General features: G+C 40.8%; 2 protein-coding genes across 4 annotated transcripts in view; one reads left to right on the top strand and one right to left on the bottom strand.

Moving 5' to 3' along the window:
- On the bottom strand, positions 1-15093 carry LOC133663507 (TRPM8 channel-associated factor homolog). Of its 3 annotated transcripts, none has more exons than XM_062068012.1 (12): positions 15047-15093; positions 12746-13443; positions 8141-8357; positions 7780-8071; positions 7405-7706; positions 7113-7287; positions 6920-7014; positions 4533-4743; positions 4004-4240; positions 1893-2116; positions 1705-1818; positions 1-1602 (listed from the first exon to the last, which is right to left on the bottom strand). In XM_062068012.1, the coding sequence occupies exons 2-12, from the start codon at positions 13390-13392 to the stop codon at positions 1360-1362; spliced, it is 2757 nt and encodes a 918-aa protein (XP_061923996.1). In that variant the 5' UTR covers positions 13393-13443; positions 15047-15093; the 3' UTR covers positions 1-1359. The 3 variants fall into 3 exon arrangements, with proteins under 3 accessions (XP_061923996.1, XP_061923994.1, XP_061923993.1); XM_062068010.1 differs by lacking the exon at positions 15047-15093 and adding an exon at positions 14468-14518; XM_062068009.1 differs by lacking the exon at positions 15047-15093 and adding an exon at positions 13516-13661.
- pnkp (polynucleotide kinase 3'-phosphatase) overlaps positions 14497-21577 on the top strand; it is a 22395-nt gene continuing 15314 nt past the window's right edge. The window contains exons 1-7 of the mRNA XM_062068015.1: positions 14497-14820; positions 15693-15739; positions 17172-17447; positions 17526-17819; positions 18595-18674; positions 18752-18809; positions 18894-19001. Coding sequence (XP_061923999.1) covers positions 14700-14820; positions 15693-15739; positions 17172-17447; positions 17526-17819; positions 18595-18674; positions 18752-18809; positions 18894-19001 — 984 coding nt within the window. The 5' untranslated portion in view covers positions 14497-14699. The remainder of the gene's footprint in view (positions 14821-15692; positions 15740-17171; positions 17448-17525; positions 17820-18594; positions 18675-18751; positions 18810-18893; positions 19002-21577) is intronic.

The following is a 21577-nucleotide window of genomic DNA, read 5'->3' on the forward strand; positions in this document are numbered from 1 at the left end:
TTTGGAGGTCTCAAGGTTGGCAAGTATGGTTATATATCGCCCCCGGACATTGTCAGTTAATTTTCAGAGTTTGTCGCTAATCCAGTGACGCACGCAGATAATATAATTATAATGGGAAACTTTAATATCCATATGATTACCCTGTCCTACACTCCGTGTGTGGCGCTCCAGACTATATTTGATAGTTGTGGTCTTACACAAATTATAAACGAACCCACGCATCGCAACGGTAATACGATAGACCGAGTCCTTGTCCGGGGTGTCACCACCTCCAAAGTTATGGTACTCCCGTACACTAAAGTAATGTCCTGTCACTACCTTATAAGATTTGAAGTTCTGACTCATTGTCAATAAGCTACTAATAACCAATGATTTAGCAGCCACAACATTAATGTAGTCACAACTACGACTCTTGCTGGCCTACTGACTTCGGTAATGGCACCATTCCTAAATTATGTGGGCTCTATCGATAACCTCACTAACAACTTTAACAATGTCCTGCGCTACGCCATTGATATAGCACCACTAAAGCTAAAAAAGACCCCTAAAAGGCGTACCCCCTGGTTTACAGAAGAAACCAGAGCTCTTAAACATTGACCTTACATTTTTAATCATGCCATCAATAATTCAGCTATTAAGCCTGAAATTGACACATATTTCACGTTTATACTATTAATAATTAATACTAAATAAACTGAAAAAGAAGGGGTGTGATGTGTTTTGTGTGTAAATATTTATTGTTCCCTTTCTCAAGGTTATTAGCGTCACTTGTTTGCGTGCAGTAAAATCACTGCTGTCAGTGTTACATATGTCATTAATACCATACCATACCACCTTATTCATAACCATAAGAGTCATTGTTTTACCCATATAAAAGGAAAAATTACAACTATGAGAACCTGTTTGGGAGGGACACCTTTCCAAGAGTAGTTCAAAATGCGTTAACCCCAATAAAAAAACGGAGTGGAGTAGAAGCAGCGATTTGGGGGCGGCATGGCGTAGAATGCAGGTTCGCTCCCCGCCTCTTACCATCCAAAAATCGCTGCCGTTGTGTCCTTGGGCAGGACACTTCACCCTTTGCCCCCGGTGCCGCTCACACCGGTGAAATGAATGATGAATGATAGGTGGTGGTCGGAGGGGCTGTAGGCGCAAATTGCAGCCACGCTTCTGTCAGTCTACCCAGCCCAGGGCAGCTGTGGCTACGAGAGTAGCTTACCACCACCAAGTGTGAATGATTGATGGGTTCAAAAAAACATGTAAAGCGACTTTGGGCACTTAGAAAAGCGCTATATAAATCCCAGGTATTATTATTATTATTATTAACAGATTCCCGCACTCAAATCAACACCAGTCAAACGTTTAGCCACGCTTGACCATGGGGTGGTCAGTCCAGGGAGGAAGTTGGGATAGTTTCTCCTCAGTAGCTCTCTCTATAGGCCAGCTCCAGGCCTTAAAGAACCCAGAGAGGTTCATTTTCACCGTCTGCGAGAAGGTCTCTGCATAGAGGTTCATCTTTCCATTGTTGTCCTTTGGAAAGTTGTTCATGGTGTGGTAAGCAGCAAACACACTCTTGAAAGCACCCCAACCAAATCTTTCCTGGAGCTACATGAAAGGGAAGTAAATTCAATGGCATTAGTTTTGTTTGAGGTCACGTGTAAGTGTTTTTTTGATGAAAGTCTATCATGAAGGGTTAAAGTATCTCACCTGTAAGTATGTTTCCAGAGCCACCCACACCTCCCACTTGCCTAGTGGCTTGCCCTCTTTTACAAATTCCTGCAATCGATTCTTTCTTTTGTCTGGAGTGATTGCGCTGTGAGCCTGTAGTGATGGAGGCAGTGATGTAAAAGCATGAACAGTCAAGGGTCATTGTTAAGAACACATAAGGACTTCACCTTTGCCCTGTTGATCCCTAACACCATTTCATGCACATACACTGACCAAAGGTTGCATGTGCACTCTGTGGTGTGTGGTCGGAACTCCCAGCATGCTCTCTGCTGATTGTGTCCAAGCTCGTGAATTGACCCCCACAGACCTTTGCTCTTGGCATCCTCAAGATTGACCAGATTAGCTGCTGAGGCCTTGTGCATCATAACTGGGTATCCTGCATGCATCCACCCTGAGGATTGGAAAATGATGAGCGAGGATAACACTCCATGTGGTCCACAAGCAACATGTCAAGTCGCATCATTGGCCCCGTTTACAATGCACATCAAATCAGATTTTTTTTGCCCTCAAGTGACAGACCGGATTTTTTTGCCAGTCTAATGGCTCCAAATTGTTTCAGACCTGATCTTTTCACATCAGATTCAGGCCACATCGTGAGATAGTCAAAATCTGATTGAAATGGGATCTTTTCAGTCTAGGTTTGGGCGAGCTACGTTATTCGTGTGTTCGGGGAAAGACGCAGCCCGCCGGCGGAAGTGGAGTCGTCATCACAACATCCGGTTTCTGTGAGCAAATAATTTTTTTTAGCGGCAGAATTTTCGGTGCATCACTAGATAACAGTGCACAAATAATACGCTACAAGTAATATATGAAATAGCGATTGTTAATGCACCGGAAATTACGTGTACGCGTATGTTACGTACATTGCATAAGTTGTTTAAGTGAGTTGAAAAATAAAGCTAATGTAGATCCACGCTGATGTCTGTGTCTCCTCTAACAGTAGGGATGTCCGATAATATCGGACTACCGATATTATCGGCCGATAAATGCTTTAAAATGTAATATCGGAAATTATCGGTATCTGTGTCAAAAAGTAAAATCTATGACTTTTTAAAACGCCGCTGTGTACAGAGCGTCAATAAACCTTGAAGGCACTGCCTTTGTGTGCCTGCCCAGTCACATAATATCTACGGATTATGAAACACTCACAAGTGAATGCAATGCATACTTGGTCAACAGCCATACAGGTCACACTGAGGGTGGCCATATAAACAACTTTAACACTGTTACACATATGCACCACACTGTGGACCCACACCAAACAAGAATTACAAACACATTTCAGGAGAACATCCACACCGTAACACAACATAAACACAACAGAACAAATACCCAGAACCCTTTGCAGCACTAACTCTTCCGGGACGCTATAATATACACCCCCCGCTACCCCCTACCCCCCACCTCAACCCCGCCCCCCAAACCCCGCCAACCTCAACCTCCCAATGCTCTCTCAGGGAGAGCATGTCCCAAATTCCAAGCTGCTGTTTTGAGGCATATTAAAAACAACAACAATGCACTTGGTGACTTTAATAATAAATATGGCAGTGCCATGTTGGCCCTTTTTTCCATAACTTGAGTTGATATTGTTCTCTTATTTTGGAAAACCTTGTTACATTGTTTAATGCATCCAGCGGGGCATCACAACAAAATTAGGCATAAGATTGTGTTAATTCCACGACTGTATATATCGGTATCGGTTGATATCGGTATCGGTAATTAAGAGTTGGACAATATCGGAATATCGGATATCTGGCAAAAAAGCCATTATCGGACATCTCTACTTAACAGCCATGAAAAGATTAGAACCCTCCCAAATATATTACACTATAGTCATTCATACATTAAATTACTTTAATTCATTTTCACGTAAAAAAAAACTACTTTCATTTTTAAGGTGTGGCAACTTTTATTTTGCAAAATAGTAGTAGTAGTGACTTCCTTGTCCATTTACGGAATCCAGTCAACTTTCTTGGTTTTCACTTTATCGAAAAAAGCGAACATGCAAGCGGTGTCGAGGCCACATTTTAATTGTAATCAAAACAGTTATATGGAAAAAATCTGATTTCAAAAAGATCCGATTTGGTTCACTTTGGCCAGCTGTGTAAACGTAGTCTATGAGACACTTGTGATTAAGGGCTATATAAATACATTTTGACTGATTAATTGATAGATAGAAAGACCAATTTAATGTACCTCACACAACTGACTACAATGGGGGAATGGAATTCTAGTTGTAACCTGGTGTATGAGGGACATTATTTTTCCAATGACATACCATGAGAAATCTGTACATCTGCGACAAAGCGTTCTTTACGGGCATATGTGTGTGGTTTTGCAGCCAGATCAGCAATGCTTCTCATGATGGTGTCCCAGAACGCCGCCAACAAATCTGGCCGATCGAGCGTCCGTACGACATCTGAGGGTACAGTGAGGATAATGTTCTCAAACTCCAACTCGGCCCAGGGGGAAGGAGCTGTGCGCCGCAGAGACCAATCGGCTGGTGTTGTGGCACCTGAAATGAACACTGAGCGATAATATACAGTGGGCGCCTTGCATGAGCAACCATTATTAAACTGCCCTCTGGTATTAACAAGGATGTCAAAACATTGGATTAAAAACATTTGACTGTAGGCAAGACACACTTACCTGGATACTCACTTGTTTAGACAATAATGGTTGTGTGTGAGTAAATCTTTACTGCTATCCAAGCTGTACACTGACCACTCTAAAGTATATTCAAGTGTCATCCCTGGAAAATTATACTGTAGTGAAAACGGTGGCTGAGATGTGAGGAATGTACTCACCAGATTTATAATAAGGCGCTGGCACAGCTATCTGCACTGTGACCTCAAGGCCCCCGACTTGGGTTTTCGGTGGGGCCACCAAGTAGACCAGACCCCCCCACAAGTTCCACACCAGCAACATCCCCGTGGTAACGGAAAATCGCTCATGAACTTTGGGTGCTCTTTTCAACTCTTCATGCTGAAGATGGTCGGTTTGACAACCAATTTGGACCTGAAATGGAGGTTAAATAATGTAATATTGTATATGCAAGGATTTTTACAGACAAGCTAAAACGTTGCACCACTGTGAACAGTACATAAAGTAACGCTTTACTTCTCAAAAAAACTTCTGAATTGGAACTGAATTGCATAATTATCAAATTACTATTTAATTAAGTTTTTAAGTTCAAATTTATAAAATGTCTTGGCTGTTGTTCCCTTCCTCCCCAAAAGGTACAAAAAATCAAACCATATATATATATATATATATATATACAGTATATATACAGTATATATATATACACACACACATATATACATATACAGTATATATATACACACATATATACAGTACATACACACATATATACACAGTATATACACATATACATATATAAACACACAAACTAACGGGGGACGGCATGGCTTGGTTGGTAGAGCGGCTGTGCCAGCAACCTGAGGGTTCCTGGTTCAATCCCCGGCTTTGAATTCTAATTTGACAATAGCTCTAACACAGTGATGTCAAACATGCGGCCCGCGGGCCTGATGTTCAATCCAGCCCGGGAGATGAGTCTGCTAAGGGCATTTTAAAATTAAAGAAACTGCTGTTCTAAATGTGTCCACTGGATGTTGCAATAGCAATTCTGTTAGGCAAGCGAATAGTTTATACCGGGGCGAGCAAGTATACCAAACAAGAGGCACATGGCACACAAGAGGCGACTCCTCCCCCTCGACCCAACGTAAAACAAACAGGAGTAAAATAAAAAAATAGAAACCCTACTTAAAATGCTGCATGAGACACTGCACATTGATATAGTTCTGTGAAAATGTATGTCTTTTTGCAAATTTAAAGAAAGTGAACAGTGTGTAATTTACTGCAATACTGTCAGCCTTTTACGTTTCCATTTTTGGTTTGTTGAAATTGTGGCATTGCACAGTTTTTATTTTTCTATCAACACACAGTGATGCCTCGAAGGCAGGGAGGAACTCAAATCTCTTGAATAGTTTCTACGTCAGTTTTTATGGAATGTTGGGTTAGCACAGGTTTAATATGTAGAAATGACAAATGAGGTATTCGTATTTGATACATAGAAGAGTTTTGATTTATGCTTTATTTTGTTTTTTGTTCAATCCTAGATGGGATGTGACTTAAAGTGGAATTGCTTTGTGTTCTTCATGGTGTTTTTGAAACTGCATTAATTTTTTCCTCAGAATTTTCAACTAACATGAAGTGTTTTGTCAAGAGGATTATTTGTGATGTATACATTTTCAGAATGTGCTTGTTCTATTTTGGGCCAAAGTAAAATAAAGAAAACGATCTGAAGTTGTCGTAGTTGTATTTTTAAATTATTATGCCATGATTTTACCTGTCTGGCCCACGTGGGAATAGATTTTCCTTCATGCGGCCCCTGAGCTAAAATGAGTTTGACACCCCTGCTCTAACATAACCACAAGCAACACTGGAGCCTAATATGACAGAGAGAATATGATGAAAACTTTTATACATTCATGGAAAGTAAATTAAAAACAAAATTAACTTTAATTTATGATCAGGATTTAAGTTAGGCTAGCAGAGAAGGTCTTGCTGGCCCTGGCAGCACACCACATTTATATATATTTATTGTCAGTATATATATTCAGGTCACAAAAAGTAAATGGAGCATTGTTGGCGATTTTTTTTGTGTGGGTTACATGGGCGCAATAGAAGAGCTCCCATTGACTCCATTGTCAGCTGAAATGGATTTACGAGTTAGAATGCATTGAAAAACGACATATGTGTTCTTGTCACCTAAAAGAATTGTGAATAATAGGCAAAATTCCAAAAAAGTGCAGTTCTCCTTTAAACACTCAAAATAGTATGGCTTTTAAGTAGCCAGAATACAATTATTACGTAGCATATTTCTTCTGGCAAAAAAGTGTGTGGCTATTAATTTATTGCATTGGATTTTTTTTAAACAATTTGGTTTTCATAATAATGATAACCGTGATAATCTTGGTGACAATAATCGTGATAAGAAATGTTCATATCGTCACGTCCCTATAGCTAACAAACAAAGCTTGCGATTGCATAACCTCCTGGTGTGGGGTCAAGTTCTTATTCAGGGGACTGGCTATGCCAGAAATTAGGTCTAAAATGCAAGGCACTATTTTTTATTTGTTCCCCCCGTGTAATCATTTTTGTGTCACACCTTCCATCCCTTGTTGACAATCTGTGCAGGTAACGCCATGTAAGTCTTCATGCCAGGAGACAGGTAGAGACCTGTACTGATCCACTCTTCCCCTTCTGGCACACACAAATCATGATTTTCATTTCATTAAGTCAATGGAATATTGGAGAAAACAAAGGTTGAGCATTCAAATAGATAAGCAACAAGGTCTTACCTGCTGTGTTGACGTTCAATGGAATCTTGTAGTTGTAGACAACAGGTAACAGGGGATTCTGCTTGATTAGGTAAGGCATCAGACTGTCAGGATTGTGGCAAACCTTGTATACCTCTGTGCCCACACTGAGAAGGAGATGGTCTTTGGGAGACTTCACTGGGCAGCTGTCACATACCTTAAAGGTGACCAAATAAATATTAGAGACGTCACAATGGGGATAATCGTTAAGTGCGATACACTGCATGCAACTGCTGTCTTTGCTCTTGTAGGTTTATCCAAAAACGTTATTTACCTGAGGCATGCCTGATCTTTTCAGGACATTTGTGAGGGTGGACAGGACCTGATTATATGGGCAGCAGTCGTGGGCATTCATCTTTAAGAAGGCCGCACAGTCCTTTCCAAGCCTTTTAAGGCACTGCTCTTCATGCTGGGTAAGATTCTTTCCCTGAGTTACATGAGCAGCAAAGCGCTGCAGAAGGTGGCGGAAGTGGTAGGTGTCTTTGACGGTCTTGCTGGGCACAGGGGCCTTGAAGACACCTCCCTTAATGGTTGTACTCAAGAGGCTCAGGCCCATTTTGTTGATGATTTTGTTCCCTGGAATTACAAGCAGTGTCAACTATAAAATGATCAAGTCACACTATGAAGCTGATATGGTAGAGTTTAACACCTGAGAACTCTGTAAATGGGTTTTGGTCGTTGTGTTGTTGTGCCCAGTACCAGGCATGGCCACCAATCAACAGGCCTCCCCCCTCTGCTACAAAGTCTTGGATCTCCTCTGCATATTTGTCATTATATGCTGAGCCCACAAACACACTCAGGTCTTTCCGGAAGTCCGTCTCCTCACACTTGAAGCCAGAATCCTTGAAAACTTTGAGGTCGTCACGTCTCAGAATGCCAATAGTGCCATGTCGGTCTTTGGTCAACCAGTGAATTGCGTTGTTCCAAAATGGAGCCAGCTCCTGTGATAAAATTGGCAGTTTAGTGAACTGCACAGTCTTCTTAGCACATTGTCTCGAACGTAAACTTACCTCTCTTTGCAGATACTGTTCGTGACTCACAACAATGACACGTCCCAGTCCATAATAAGAGGCGGCCAAAAATGTCCGTTTATCGTCTGCCATTGCAACAGGGAAGGCAAGCTGGCCATGAACAAGAATCTCAGAAGCAATCTGATTACCAGAGAGGTCAAACTCAGATATTCCATGCAGTAAGAACTCCAGGTCTTCCTCAAAATCCTTACCGATACTGTATTTAAAAAGATAAGAAGAGGGAGCTTCACTGTCATTGTTGCAGATGAATGAAAAGTGGTTTCGCAGCAGATTCAAAGAAAGAAACTAACTAATAACATTGCAAAACTATATAAAACAAAAACAAAACATTCGGAGAGCACATACCACCGCCAGGCTCTACTTCTAATAGTAGAATTCCTGAATATGGACGGTGATCTGGATCAGCCCCAAAATATAATCTCTTGTACCCTATCACATTTCTCACATTTCCTGAATGTTGAATCAAAATCCATCCATAACTGCTAGAGCTTACTACCACAGAATAAAAGAAATGGGGTGAAGCCCTTTGTCAGTCATCCAATCTTTAACTCTGTGTTTGGAGGCGGGGCCACAAGAATCCATACTAGGGTTGTACAGTACAGCGGTACTAATAAATTACTGGGGTACTAATGAATTAAAAAATATAATATGCTGCCTTTGAAAAATACCATATGTTTGATGATGCCACTGGCCTGAACACCGTAGGGTGGAAGAAACTCTATCCATCTTATTCTGCATATCCAAAGTTGGGTCGCGGGGGCAGAAACCTAAGCAGAGAAGCCCAGACTTCCCTCTCCCCAGCGACTTTGTTCAGCTCTTCCCGGGGGATCCTGAGGCGTTCCAAGGCCAGCTGGGAGACATAGTCTCTTCACCGTGTCCTGGGTCTTCCCTGTGGTATTCAACCAGTCGGACGGCAAATTCAGAGCTTTGCCTCACGGCTCAGCTTCTTTTTCACCACGACGAACAGATGCAGAGTCCGCATCACTGCAGATGCCGCACTGATCCGCCTGTCGATGCCACAAACCACTCTTCCCTCACTTGTTAACAAGATCCCGAGGTACTTGAACTCCTCTACTCCTCCTTGGGACAGGATCTCCTCCCCAACCAGGAGATGGCATTCCACCCTTTTACGGGCGAGAACCATGGCCTCAGACGTGCTGATTTTCATCACAGCAGCTTCACACTCAGCTGCGAACTCATCCAGTGAGAGCTGAAGATCCTGGCTAGATGAAGCCAGCAGGACCACATCATCCGCAAAAAAGCACAGACCAAATTCTGCAGCTACCAAACCGAATCCCCTCAACCCCCTGAATGTGCCTAGAAATTTTGTCCATAAAAGTTGTAAACAGAATCTGTGACAAAGGGCAGCCATGGTGAAGTCCAACCTTCACTGGAAACGGGTCCGAATTACTGCCGGCAAAACGGACCAAGCTCTGACACTGATTATACAGGAAGCGGGCCGCCACAATCAGGTGATCTGATACTCCATGCTCTCTGACCACTCTCCGCAGGTCTTCCCAAGGGACACGGTCAAATGCCTTCTCCAAGTCAACAAAACACATGTACACTGGTTGGGCAAACTCCAATGCACCCTCAAGGATCCTGCCGAGAGTATAGAGTTGGTCCACAGTTCCACGACGACCACGAAAACCACACTGCTCCTCTTGAATCTTAGGTTATCCTAAGATAGGCTATCCTATCCGGCGTAGCCTCCTCTTCGGTACACCTGAATAGACCTTACTGGGAAGGCTGAGGAGTGTGATCCCACAATAGTTGGAACACGGTAAACAGAGAAACCACCACCCCAGAGGAGGTCTTCGAAGTATTCCTTCCACCGATCCACAGCATCTCCAGTCAACGTCAGCAGCCCACTGTCCCCACCCTACACGGTGTTGACAGTGCACTGCTTCACCCTCCTGAGGCGGCGGATGGTGATCCAGGATCGCTTCGAAGCCTTCCAGAAGTCATTCTACATGGCTTCTCCTCCCATGTCCGATTTTTTGCTTCTGCAACCGCTAAAGCCGCACACCGATTGGGCTGTCGTTACGTGTCCGCTGCCTCTGGAGTCCCACAAGCCAAAATGACCCAATACGACTCCTTCTTCAGCCTAACGGCATCCCTCACTGCTGGTGTTCACGAGTGGACTCTGGGATTATCGCCACGGTAGGCACCGACCACCTTGCGGCCACAGCTCTGATCGGCTGCCTCGACAATAGATGTACGGAACATGGTCCACTGGGACTAAATGTCCAGCGCCTCCCTCGTAACATGTTCAAAGTTCTTCCAGAGGTTGGAATTGAAACTCTCTCTCACGGGAGACTCTGCCAGACGTTCCCAGCAGGCCATCACTATGCGTTTGGGCCTGCCAGGTCTGTCCAGCATCCTCCTCCACCATTGGAGCCGATTCACCACCAGGTGGTGATCAATTGAAAGCTACGCTCCTCTCTTCACCTGAGTGTCCAAAACACGAAACTGCAAATCCGATGATACAACCACAAAGTTGATCATCGAACTGCGGCCATATCTACCAAATGCAGATATGGACACCCTTATGTTTGAACATGGTGTTTGTTATGGACATTCTGCGACGAGCACAAAAGTCCAATAACAAAACACCACCCTGGTTCAAATCAGGGTGGCCCTTTCTCCCAATTACGCATCTCCAGGTCTCACTGTCGTTGTAAGAGTTGAAGTCCCCGACTATAAAACGGGAATCACCTGAGGGAGCACTCAAAAAGGGCGAGTACTCTGAACTAATGTTTGTTGCGTAAGCACAAACCCCAATCAAGACCCGTACTCCCACTTATAGGCGGAGTTAAACGGCAACATACAGGCTCTGAGCCGCGGGGCAACAAGTATTGCCACTCCCGCCTGTCGCCTTTCACTGCTGGCAATGCCAGGGTGGAACCTTGTCCGCGCGTGTGATGCTGCAAAACTCTTGTTGAATTATGACATCAATTCAATGTACTTCATTGTACATTGTAGATGTACAATGAAGTGTACCTTGTCTTTAACATCAGTACACACTAAGGAGCCCAAGATACTTCTTAGAAAAGACTTACTAAAACTATATAGTCATCTCAGTGTTTTACTTGTTTGTTTATTTGCAAACAATATACAATACTACATGTTTATTAACATAATTATTTTATTCAAGGCAAAAGTTTAAATTTGCACTTTATTGATCTGATTAATTGTTATTGATTAATATTGATTATTGGTATCAATTGATTTATTGGAGTTAATAATTTGCATGCAGTGTGGAACGCTACCTCGAAAGGTGACCAGCGGTAGAAAATTGATGGATGGATTGATGTGCAATGTTGTATTTTTATTTACAGAAGTATTTTATTCAAGACAGAGGTTTTAAGTTTGCACTTTATTCATCTCAATGTTGGAGATTATTATTTATTTGCATGCAATGTACAATGCTACATTTTCGTTTACAGAAGTATTTTATTCAAGACAGAAGTATTGCCTTCCAGAGGAAGCTCTTAATTATTTTTTTTTAAAGTATAATCTGGTCCAACAAGAACAACACTGTACAAATTAGAATTTTGCTAAGAGTAAGATGCAGTGTATGCGGTGTCATTTCAAACAAAGGCAAAATCTGTTTTTGAATTATCAGTGTAATTTGTATTTATCCATCCATCCATTTTCTACCACTTGTCCCTTTCGGGGTTCTAAAATAATTAAGGAAAACAAATCGAAAACATTCATTAATCAAATTTGTTTGTGAACAAACCTGAGATTTTATTTTCAGCCCATATTGCCCAGGCTTAGTGCAACAGGTGGCCAACTTTCTGCAATAAAAGGGCGCGAATGTGGTGTCAACAACATGGAAACATGTCATCATGAAGTTCACCAACAACAACACCAAAGGGGCCTTGCTGAGGCAGCAAGTCAAACTGAAAAAACATACGTCGACATCAATGAGCATCTGACCAAACATCGCCGAGAAGTCAAGCGACTTGAGGAAACAACGAACAATTCAGAGCACTTAGAGCACCAACTGTAAAATCGACATCACGTTAAAATAAAAGACAGGAAGAAACCAAAGTACTTGTTATTAAAGACATTAAGGAACTGGACAATACCAAAGATGACCTCATCTCAACTACAAGGACAATAAAAGACACAACTCATATAGACTTGTTATCTGAAGCCAGTAACTACAAAAATAACAGATTATGACAGATTCTACAAATATTAGGCAACACACAACATTCATTAACTACCACCAAAAAGTTACGTTTTTTTTCCAACACCTTCCCTTCTTTCAAACAGGAAGTCAACTTAATGAAAACATGTAAAAGTTATGGTGTGAATGAACTATCAGTAAACGACGTGGAGAAGGAGTAGGATTAAATACAATCATAGTTTGCTCTTTACATCTTCCTACTCCTTTTCAGACGTGTTAAAATGTGTAATATAACTTGGTAAACATGTCTGAAACAAATAAATCATAACCATAACATTTTGAGTAATATTGTATTGTTGTTACCTAACAAACAAACCCACACAAACAGATGTGTAAAATAAAAATTGCAAACATACACTACAATAATAATAGAATGTACTTACACAACACTCATCCAGGAAGATGGAATCTGAGGGTACACAGGCAGACATTCAGCCTCCCCCGGATGTTCAGAAAAGTAAATCCCGGCCACACCAGAAAGTTTATTCCCTTCAAACTGAAACAGAGTGTTTTCCTTTGGGTGATTTGCAGCCCAATTCCACGCTTGCCCTCCGATCAACACTCCCCCACCATTTTTCAGGAAAGCCACCAGGTCCTTTACATCTGTACCAAGGCTGTAGGCATCTGTTACATACACACCGGCATTTGAATTATTTTGGAATGCCCCCACAACTCTGGTTTGGAAACTGGATCTGCTGAGATAATCAACCACTGCTTTAACGCTTGTGTGGACGTCCACTGACAGGTTCTCTGATCTGTCTCCTCTCAGCCAGGTCAGTGCATTTTCTACGAAAGCAGCCAATGTTGTCAGGTAGGCCTCATGACCCAAGACCACAATCCTTCCGGAGCCATACTGAGAGGCCGCCATCAGGACCTGGCCTTGGTTGTTCATAACCAAAGGAAAGGCATGGTCTCCTGTCAGAATCAGGTTAGAGGGCACAGGAGTGCCACAAAGGTCCACCTCATTCAAACCTCTCATCAGAGCCAAATAGGCACCCTGCTGGTGATATTGTGCTGGCTGCCTCGACATGGTGAAGAATAATCTTGGAAATTTAGTGCCGGGATAAACAAAAACAATGTCCTGTAAAAATACAATAAAGGTGGTTATGTTTCAGTTAGAAAGAACATACTACAACAGACCTAACACACTCACCAATCACAACTGAATTAGCAAGTAAAATTGAAGTTTAAAAGGTAAAAATTGCAATGTAATATTTTTTTTTAAACCAGATCTAGCAGTTGAAGTCAAAGAAACAGAGAGATATGATGCAGTAGGCAGGTATATTCCAAACTACATGACACAACAGAGGTGTGGCAAGTCAGAACCGCCTATTGAAGTGTTTTCAACAAGGAAGAAGAAATCTTAATTAACCCAGTAGATAACAAATACCATTTCTCACAGGATTGTTGAGTAACATTATTTACATGAAGACATACACGCTGGTAAAACTTGCTAATCAGGTCTTTCAGTTTAAACAGTGAACGTTAAGGAACTCTTGCAATTTACCCTAACAGAACACAAATAATGCATTATCAAACTGTAAAAATGCAAGTTTTGCAAAAAATAAATGTTGTTACATTAATCTCATAGAAATAAACACAATTTGTAAAGCAACATGACGTCTCCTTAAAATGTAATTTCTCATTTTCTGGTTAATGAAATGACACATTGTTTGGCGTGTGGACGCAGCAGCACTCAAACAGACTTTGGAAATTTGGGTCAGAGTGAAATGGTATCTCGATTCTTCCTTATATTTTGCATATTTGGGACAAATAATCTTTGATGTCTCAAAGCATTTGTATGCATGCATAACACTGAACGCTTTTAGTGTAATCGCTGTGTGGAATTGTTTTATGGAATGGATTAAGTAAGGAATGTAAACAATGTGCAAATATGAGTCCACACCCATATTCACACATAATTAGTAAAGCGCAAAACTGACAAACTAGCAAAACACTACTTAAGCCCTATTTAGTTTGGGTTTTCCCGAAATTATTTATAGATTTCCGCATTTAGCTCACCATAAAACTTGACAAATGTATACCTTTGCAACAATTAAAGTGAATTCACACCAAAAAAATATTGTAAAACGCAGTCGCTTTACCTGCTATAGTTTCTGGTATGACTCCCGGAACAGTTTATTCGGAATATTTAATCTGAGCACGTTTCCGGACGACCTTATTATTGTGAGGGACCGTCGGTGTTGGAAATGAAGTTAAAGTCGTGATTTTTGATGGAAATAACTGGCTTTTTAAAGTGGATACAAATACTGTTACCGTGTGGTGGTGTTCATTAATTGTTTATTGTAATAAGTTTACGTCGAGGTTGCTGCCCATATGTCGTGCGTGTTGGTTAGTGGTTCTGGAGCTCGGGTCTCTCTGGAGGACGGACGAGCAGTTGTGTTGGGTCGGGGTCCAGACACCGCAGTCACCGATAAAAAGTGCTCCAGACACCAAGGTGAATTTTACATTTTTCACTAATTCTATTCATTTTTGTTTGACTCTTACTACATTCATACTTCATTTTTATCTTATATTTATTTAAATGTGACCATATGTATTTATTCGTTTTCCTTCAACGTTGCACACGCAATAAACTATTTTACTTTTTGCTCATTTTTGTTTACTGGTATTTTCGTTCTTTTAGAACCCTTTCTTGTCTACAGTGGCCGTCGGGTCCAAACCTTTTTTTGGCATCCCTCATTGAGGGATTTCCCTCGGTTCGAGCTAAATTAAGTGCGGCTAAATCTGTTGACTCAAATTGCTTAATATAATAGCTGTAACTAACTATTTGTATACCACGTCACGCAGGGCCGGCCCGTAGCATAGGCCTTATATGCAAATGCTAAGGGCGCCGTCCACCAGGGGGCGCCACGCCAGTGCCACAAATGTTAAAAAAACAAAAAACAAGTTGGTACTATTATTTCTAAATACAAAAAAATAATCCCACGTTAATTAAAATGCAAAGTAAAGCCTATTTAATAGAAATATTATTTGTTACATCATTAATTTGAGCACTGCTGTGATTCGGTTAAAGATAATCATAACATAACATTCTCATATAATATGTTAATTTGCTTTCTTTAAGTAAAAAAAAAGGTCAAAGACAAAGCTATTCGGTTTCTTGTGAGTATATACACTTCACTGCTGATGTGGGGGGGGGGGGGGGGGCGCGCCCCTAAAATCTTGCCTAGGGCGCCAGATTGGTTAGGGCCAGGCCTGACGTCACGTCACAAATAGTATTGTTAATTATATACTATCAAATTGAAGCATGATTGACACACGTGTTTATTTGTGGCTGTAACACTGTAACTTTTGTTTCTCCAACAGTAAAGGTGGTGGCGTGCTTTGCAGACCAGCATGTGGTTGTCACTCAGGTATTAAGACAAACATCAAAGCCCTAACAATCTTATGTCTCTACTTTTCACTGTTAATCACCTTTGTGATGATTTAAAGCAGTGTTTTTCAACCTTTTTTGAGCCAAGGCACAGTTTTTGCGTTGAAAAAATCAGGAGGCACACCACCAGCAGAAATAATTAAAAAAACAAACTTAGTAGACAGTAAAAAATCGTTGTCGCAATTGTTGGATATGACTTCCGAAAGGGACAAGGGGTAGAAAATGGATGGACTTTAAACCATAACCAAGCATGCATCACTATAGCCTTGTCTGAAAGTAGGTGTACTGTCACCACCTGTCACATCACACCCTGACTTATTTTGAGTTTTTTGCTGTTTTCCTGTGTGTAGTGTTTTAGTTCTTGTCTTGCGCTCCTATTTTGGTGGCTTTTTCTCTTTTTTGGTATTTTCCTGTAGCAGTTTCATGTCTCCCTTTGAGCGAGATTTCCCGCATCTACTTTGTTTTAGCAATCAAGAATATTTCAGTTGTTTTTATCCTTCTTTGTGGGGACATTGTTGATTGTCATGTCATGTTCGGATGTACATTGTGGACGCCGTCTTTGCTCCACTGTAACTCTTTGCTGTTGTCCAGCATTCTGTTTTTGTTTACTTTGTAGCCAGTTCAGTTTTAGTTTCGTTCTGCATAGCCTTCCCTAAGCTTCAATGCCTTTTCTTAGGGGCACACACATTTTGTTTATTTTTGGTTTAAGCATTAGACACCTTTTACCTGCACACTGCCTCCCGCTGTTTCCGACATCTACAAAGCAATTAGCTACCTGCTGCCACCTACTGATATGGAAGAGTATTACACGGTTACTCTGCCAAGCTCTAGATAGCACCGACACTCAACAACAACACATAATTTGCAGACTATAGAACGTGACAAGCGGTAGAAAATGGATGGATGGATGGAATTACTGGTTTGCAAAAAAATATTTCTAACCCAAATAGGTGAAATTAGATAATCTCCCACGGCACACTAGACTGTATCTCAGGCACACTAGTGTGCCGCGGAACAGTGGTTGAAAAACACTGATTTAAAGATCACCTGTCTAGTAAGATTAAATCCCCAAAAACATTAAGTTGCTAATTGTCTTTGTTGGATTTTAATAAATGATGACACAGTTGCTCATCTTCCAATTTACTGTTTATGATTGAGTATTTTAATTTTTTGACAGCCCTATCCTTAACACCACATAATAGGACTGTCTGTGAATGTAGCTTGTCGTTACAATGTCATACAGTAGATTGCATTGTAACGCTGCTTTCAACACACCTCATGTGCACCTGGTCTGCCAGAGAATAAGAAGACACAGCAGGATGGATCAGTGTCTGTGTCTCTATTTTTATGACTGGTCTAATATTTATTATGATACAGTAATTGCATAAATGCTTTATTATTTTCTTTCCCAGCTGGGTCCCAATCCCAGTTTCCTGGAGGGTGAAAAGCTAGGTCGTGGCCAGTCTGGCAAACTCAGTCATGGTGGCACCATCTACCTCGTCAACCAGGAATACCCATTTCAAGTTTGCTTTACACCAAGCTCAGACATAGGTGCTTCCAGCGCTGTACATAAAGGGCATAAAGATACAAACAAAACAAAAGGCAGAAAAAACGGGAGTGAAAAGCACGCACCTTGGAGTCCGCCCAAGCGTAGTATAAAAGATTTCTTTGCTAAATCTCCCGTGAAGGTAAGGACTTTCTGTACTGGTTACGGTTATGTCTGCAGTGTCTGTTTTCAAATCAAACCAATTTACATTTCTGTCTAGTTGTCAAAAAGGCCGTTGAGCCCAGAGAGGGAGCACCCTGATGCCAAGCGCTCCAGAGGAGATGAGGCGTCTTCAGGTAGCTGGAATAAAAAAGAAGAGGAGGAAGATGAGATGCGTGTAGAGGAAAAGCTCAGGCAGCTTCAGAAATTGGCAGAGAAGTCAAAGAGCTGTGACAACAGTACCCACCTGGCATCTTCGTGGTCGTCTTCTTCCTCAGCCTGCGTTAAGAGCGTGTGGCAGCAGATTGGCAACCTCATGCTCTATACTGCTGCTGGCGTTAGAGCGAGTGACAAGGTGAGGTTGAATACACTAACCTAAAACATGTATCAATTAAACATTAACATTTATTTCATATAAATAATTCTAACAAAAATGAGATTAGATTTTTTTTCCCTCCATTATTGGTTTACAAGTTTTTGTCACAAAAAAGTATCTGGCCCTCTCCCATCGAAAAGCACTCATTCCGTCTTCTTTGTTTAGCGACTATAATAAACTTCATTTATATATATATCTATATACGCTTCTCTTGTATTTAAACTTGCTTTTTTCAATCATATAATTGCTAATTAGGAAAACTTGACGATTACGGCCTACCCATCATTCCACAAATAGATTGCAGTTCTATTGGAAGCACTGCTGTATTTCCTCCTGGAGGACTTTTTATTTACTCTGTTTTCTAAACCATTTTTCACAATACACAAACAGTTATACAGTGTTATTCATGTGTATAATGTATATATTCTATATTGTCAGCCTCTTGTTAGGCGTAACATCTTTGTCTCAGTATATCCGCACTTTCACTTTAAACCCCACCGTATCGATACTATGTAACTTTCAGAGGCATGTGGTGGAATCACATATCCTAGGAAGGATAAATACAGCTGCTTAGTGACTTTGTTAAGGCCTGGTGTACTGTATATTAGAGAATCAGTCACTAATATTGGAGAAATTAAGAATTTTGTATTTTCTTATTAAAACAGAGTAAATATTTATCTAGCTTCATGATTATTACACTGTCCTACTGTCAGGTTAGTTGCAATATCTCTGCCATGTCATGTTTCTTCTCTAGATTGCTGGCTTTGACATAGATGGCTGCATCATCACCACAAAGTCTGGCAAAGTCTTTCCAACAGCACCGGATGACTGGAAGTATGTGAACAACCCTCAAGCTGCAGCTAGAAAGGTTTCTTGTGCAAACCCATCATATTTTTTTGTCTCACGAACAGGATTCTCTACCCTGAGATTCAGCCTCGGCTTGCCAGCTTGATAAAAAAAGGATACAAGGTAAGAAAGAGCAAAATTATATTTTACATAGCAGCATTGAATCCTAAGGTTTGGTTTTTTAGTGTCCTCTTTCCCTTTCTGTAGGTGGTGTTCTTTACCAACCAGATGGGAATCGCTCGAGGAAAACTGAGACCAGAAGTCTTCAAATCGAAAGTGGAAGACATCCTTGCCACACTGCAGCTACCTGTGCAAGTGAGTGTTGAGTCTAAAATGAGTGAATTGCAAGCATACCAATACAATGGAACCCACTTATTCAGTCCCGTTCCACCATGTTATTTTTATAATTATTATTCATAAATAAAAACGACTATCTTAAGTTGACGTAAACATGTTACTACTAAGAATGTATCGGGGCGGATGCTGGTCCGAAGCAAAGAAAGACCGGCGGGAGAGTTTTTTCGAAAGAAGTAGTGTGGTGGCCATTTATTGTTACCACGCAAATTTCCGATAGCTAACATTAGCATTAGCATTTTGATTTGAGCATCGAAAGGTACTTACTAGTTTAGCAAGAACAGAGCAAAGATAACATTGGCCCAAAATCCCTCCTCATTGTTAAGCTCACGCCAGCAAGTGAAAGCTGAGGCAATGTTGATCCTGACTGTCCTTTTATCTGGGTAAGCTCTGTTTTTCTTTTTGTTTTGTCTCCTCAGACAAAACTTTTTGTTTCTTTGGTTGTTTTACAGCTTCGGCCATGATAGCAGTAATTGCATGTAGGCGTTCTTTTTGTTTTTCTTTTAGTTTTCTGGCAGCACGTAGGCGTTTGCATTGACTTCCCTCTTTTTAAAGAATGGGGAAAGGGGGAAAAACGTATGCTGTAAAGCAAGTCAGCACATTTGTAGTTTTTTGCATGGCAGGGTTCCTGCCACCCTCCTCAAGGTTGCTAAGTGCCAGGGAAAGAGATACAGACCCCTCAGGCCCTGACAGAGGCGTCTTTCAACTAGTTATAAGTCGATGTATCATCCCAAAAGTTATGAAAATATTTTATGAAGGTTGAAAAGTTACTTAATGCTGCTTTAAACATTAATTTTCGCATCAAAATATCACTAGTGTTTTTTATGAAATATCAAAAATGAAATACGATGTAAAAAAAAATGGTGGTATTTTGGTTATTCTAAGAATTTTAGCAAGCCCCGGCCGGAAATGTTAAGATCTTGCTCCTAGCTTACCAAAAGTGAACTAGGAGCAAGCAAGGTTGCAAGCTAAACGCAATAGGACAAACATGGCGAATATACTATGTTCATTACACAGTTTTCAACCTCCCGCCTCAGCAACATCTGGTCCGTCACTTCCATTGTGTTTATCTCGTCATTTGTGGCTTAAAGTTGTGTGGCAGCTTTATATTATTGTGTTGTTGCGTTTGTATTTTTGTGGCTTCTGCAATCGTGCTGTAGCTGAAAGTTGTTGTTAGGGCGTTGTCTTGTGGTGTTTGCATTTGCTGTGACCTTTCTCAGACACCGTAGGTATTCGCCATTCTTGTTTTGATGACTGATGGCGCCACAGACGTTCAGACCGACTTGAGTAATGTTTAACGTCCTTATCAATAAAAGTGCTATGGCAGTAAGCGAGGCTGCAAGCTTTTTGTAAACAAAGGACGAACATGGCAGATGTTAACTGTAAGTCTGATGTTACAAAAATTGATGCGGGGGTTAAAAAACCCTACTGCTAGCCTTACTAGTTAAAGTGATAATAATTTAATGAAATCTCCGAAGCATGTTAATGTATTACCTACAATCTATAATAGATATAAACTGAAACTTGAACTGCAAAATTAAGATAAACAGTTACATTATTTGTCATTTGTTGTATCTTCTTTTTAATTTTATATGTATCGGCTATAATGACATATTTTAAATATGAAAAATATGAACTTAATAATCACTGTGAAAATTCGGACTTTAAAAATTGTTAGACTATAATTAAAATGCATGTGTTGAACATATTTTGTCCACCTTTAAATGATGCTTGTCTAAATGATGCTTGTCTAAATTAGCTCAGGGGTTCTTAACCTTTTTGATCTCGGGGCCTGCGGCCCATTCAAATATTAACACTACATTTGTCATATTACTCTTAAATTTGATCGTGTTCAATAAATATATCTAACCTACTTACAGTTCACAACCTTGTCAAATGATATGATAACAAATACTATTTATTTAACACATAAACCTTAGGCTTAGGTCAGGCTGATTACAAAATTGAGTATTAACTAATTACTGCATAAGAAGGGACTCAAAAATAATTGACAACAATTTATTTATCATATAGTTATGTGTGAATGTGAGTGTGAATGTTGTCTGTCTATCTGTGTTGGCCCTGCGATGAGGTGGCGACTTGTCCAGGGTGTACCCCGCCTTCCGCCCGATTGTAGCTGAGATAGGCTCCAGCGCCCCCCGTGACCTCAAAAGGGAATAAGCGGTAGAAAATGGATGGGATGGATAGTTATGTTGTGCTCTAATGAATAAGCTAAATTCATAATATATATGTTTCTTAACTAAAGTGTCAGTAAAATTAAAGTAAACATGAAAATATGGCTTCACCACTTTAGTTATAATTTTTGCGCTTAATAAACTTCGCTATGACTTTAGCTCCAGACTTCTTATGTTTAATACAGAGCCGTCTATAGAGAGAGTGTGGAAAACTCGGTTTCAGTTGGTCCCAAACATGGCGTCATGTAGTCACGTGATGGGCTTATCACCAATCATTTAAGAAATGGATTGATTGTCTGGCCTTGCTCTCTCTAATTGGTCAAAAGCCCCCCATGTGTCTAC

Source organism: Entelurus aequoreus, linkage group LG13 (assembly GCF_033978785.1).
Source record: "Entelurus aequoreus isolate RoL-2023_Sb linkage group LG13, RoL_Eaeq_v1.1, whole genome shotgun sequence".
NCBI lineage: Eukaryota > Metazoa > Chordata > Actinopteri > Syngnathiformes > Syngnathidae > Entelurus > Entelurus aequoreus.

Bases quoted from the DNA above. Each gene is read 5' to 3' on its own strand.
- LOC133663507 (XM_062068012.1), bottom strand. From the start codon at position 13,392: ATGTCGAGGCAGCCAGCACAATATCACCAGCAGGGTGCCTATTTGGCT. The intron at 7,707-7,779 runs GTGTTAAACTCT...TTGTAATTCCAG, and splicing joins CCCATTTACAGAGTTCTCAG to GGAACAAAATCATCAACAAA. The intron at 2,117-4,003 runs GTATGTCATTGG...TCCAATCCTCAG, and splicing joins AGATGTACAGATTTCTCATG to GGTGGATGCATGCAGGATAC.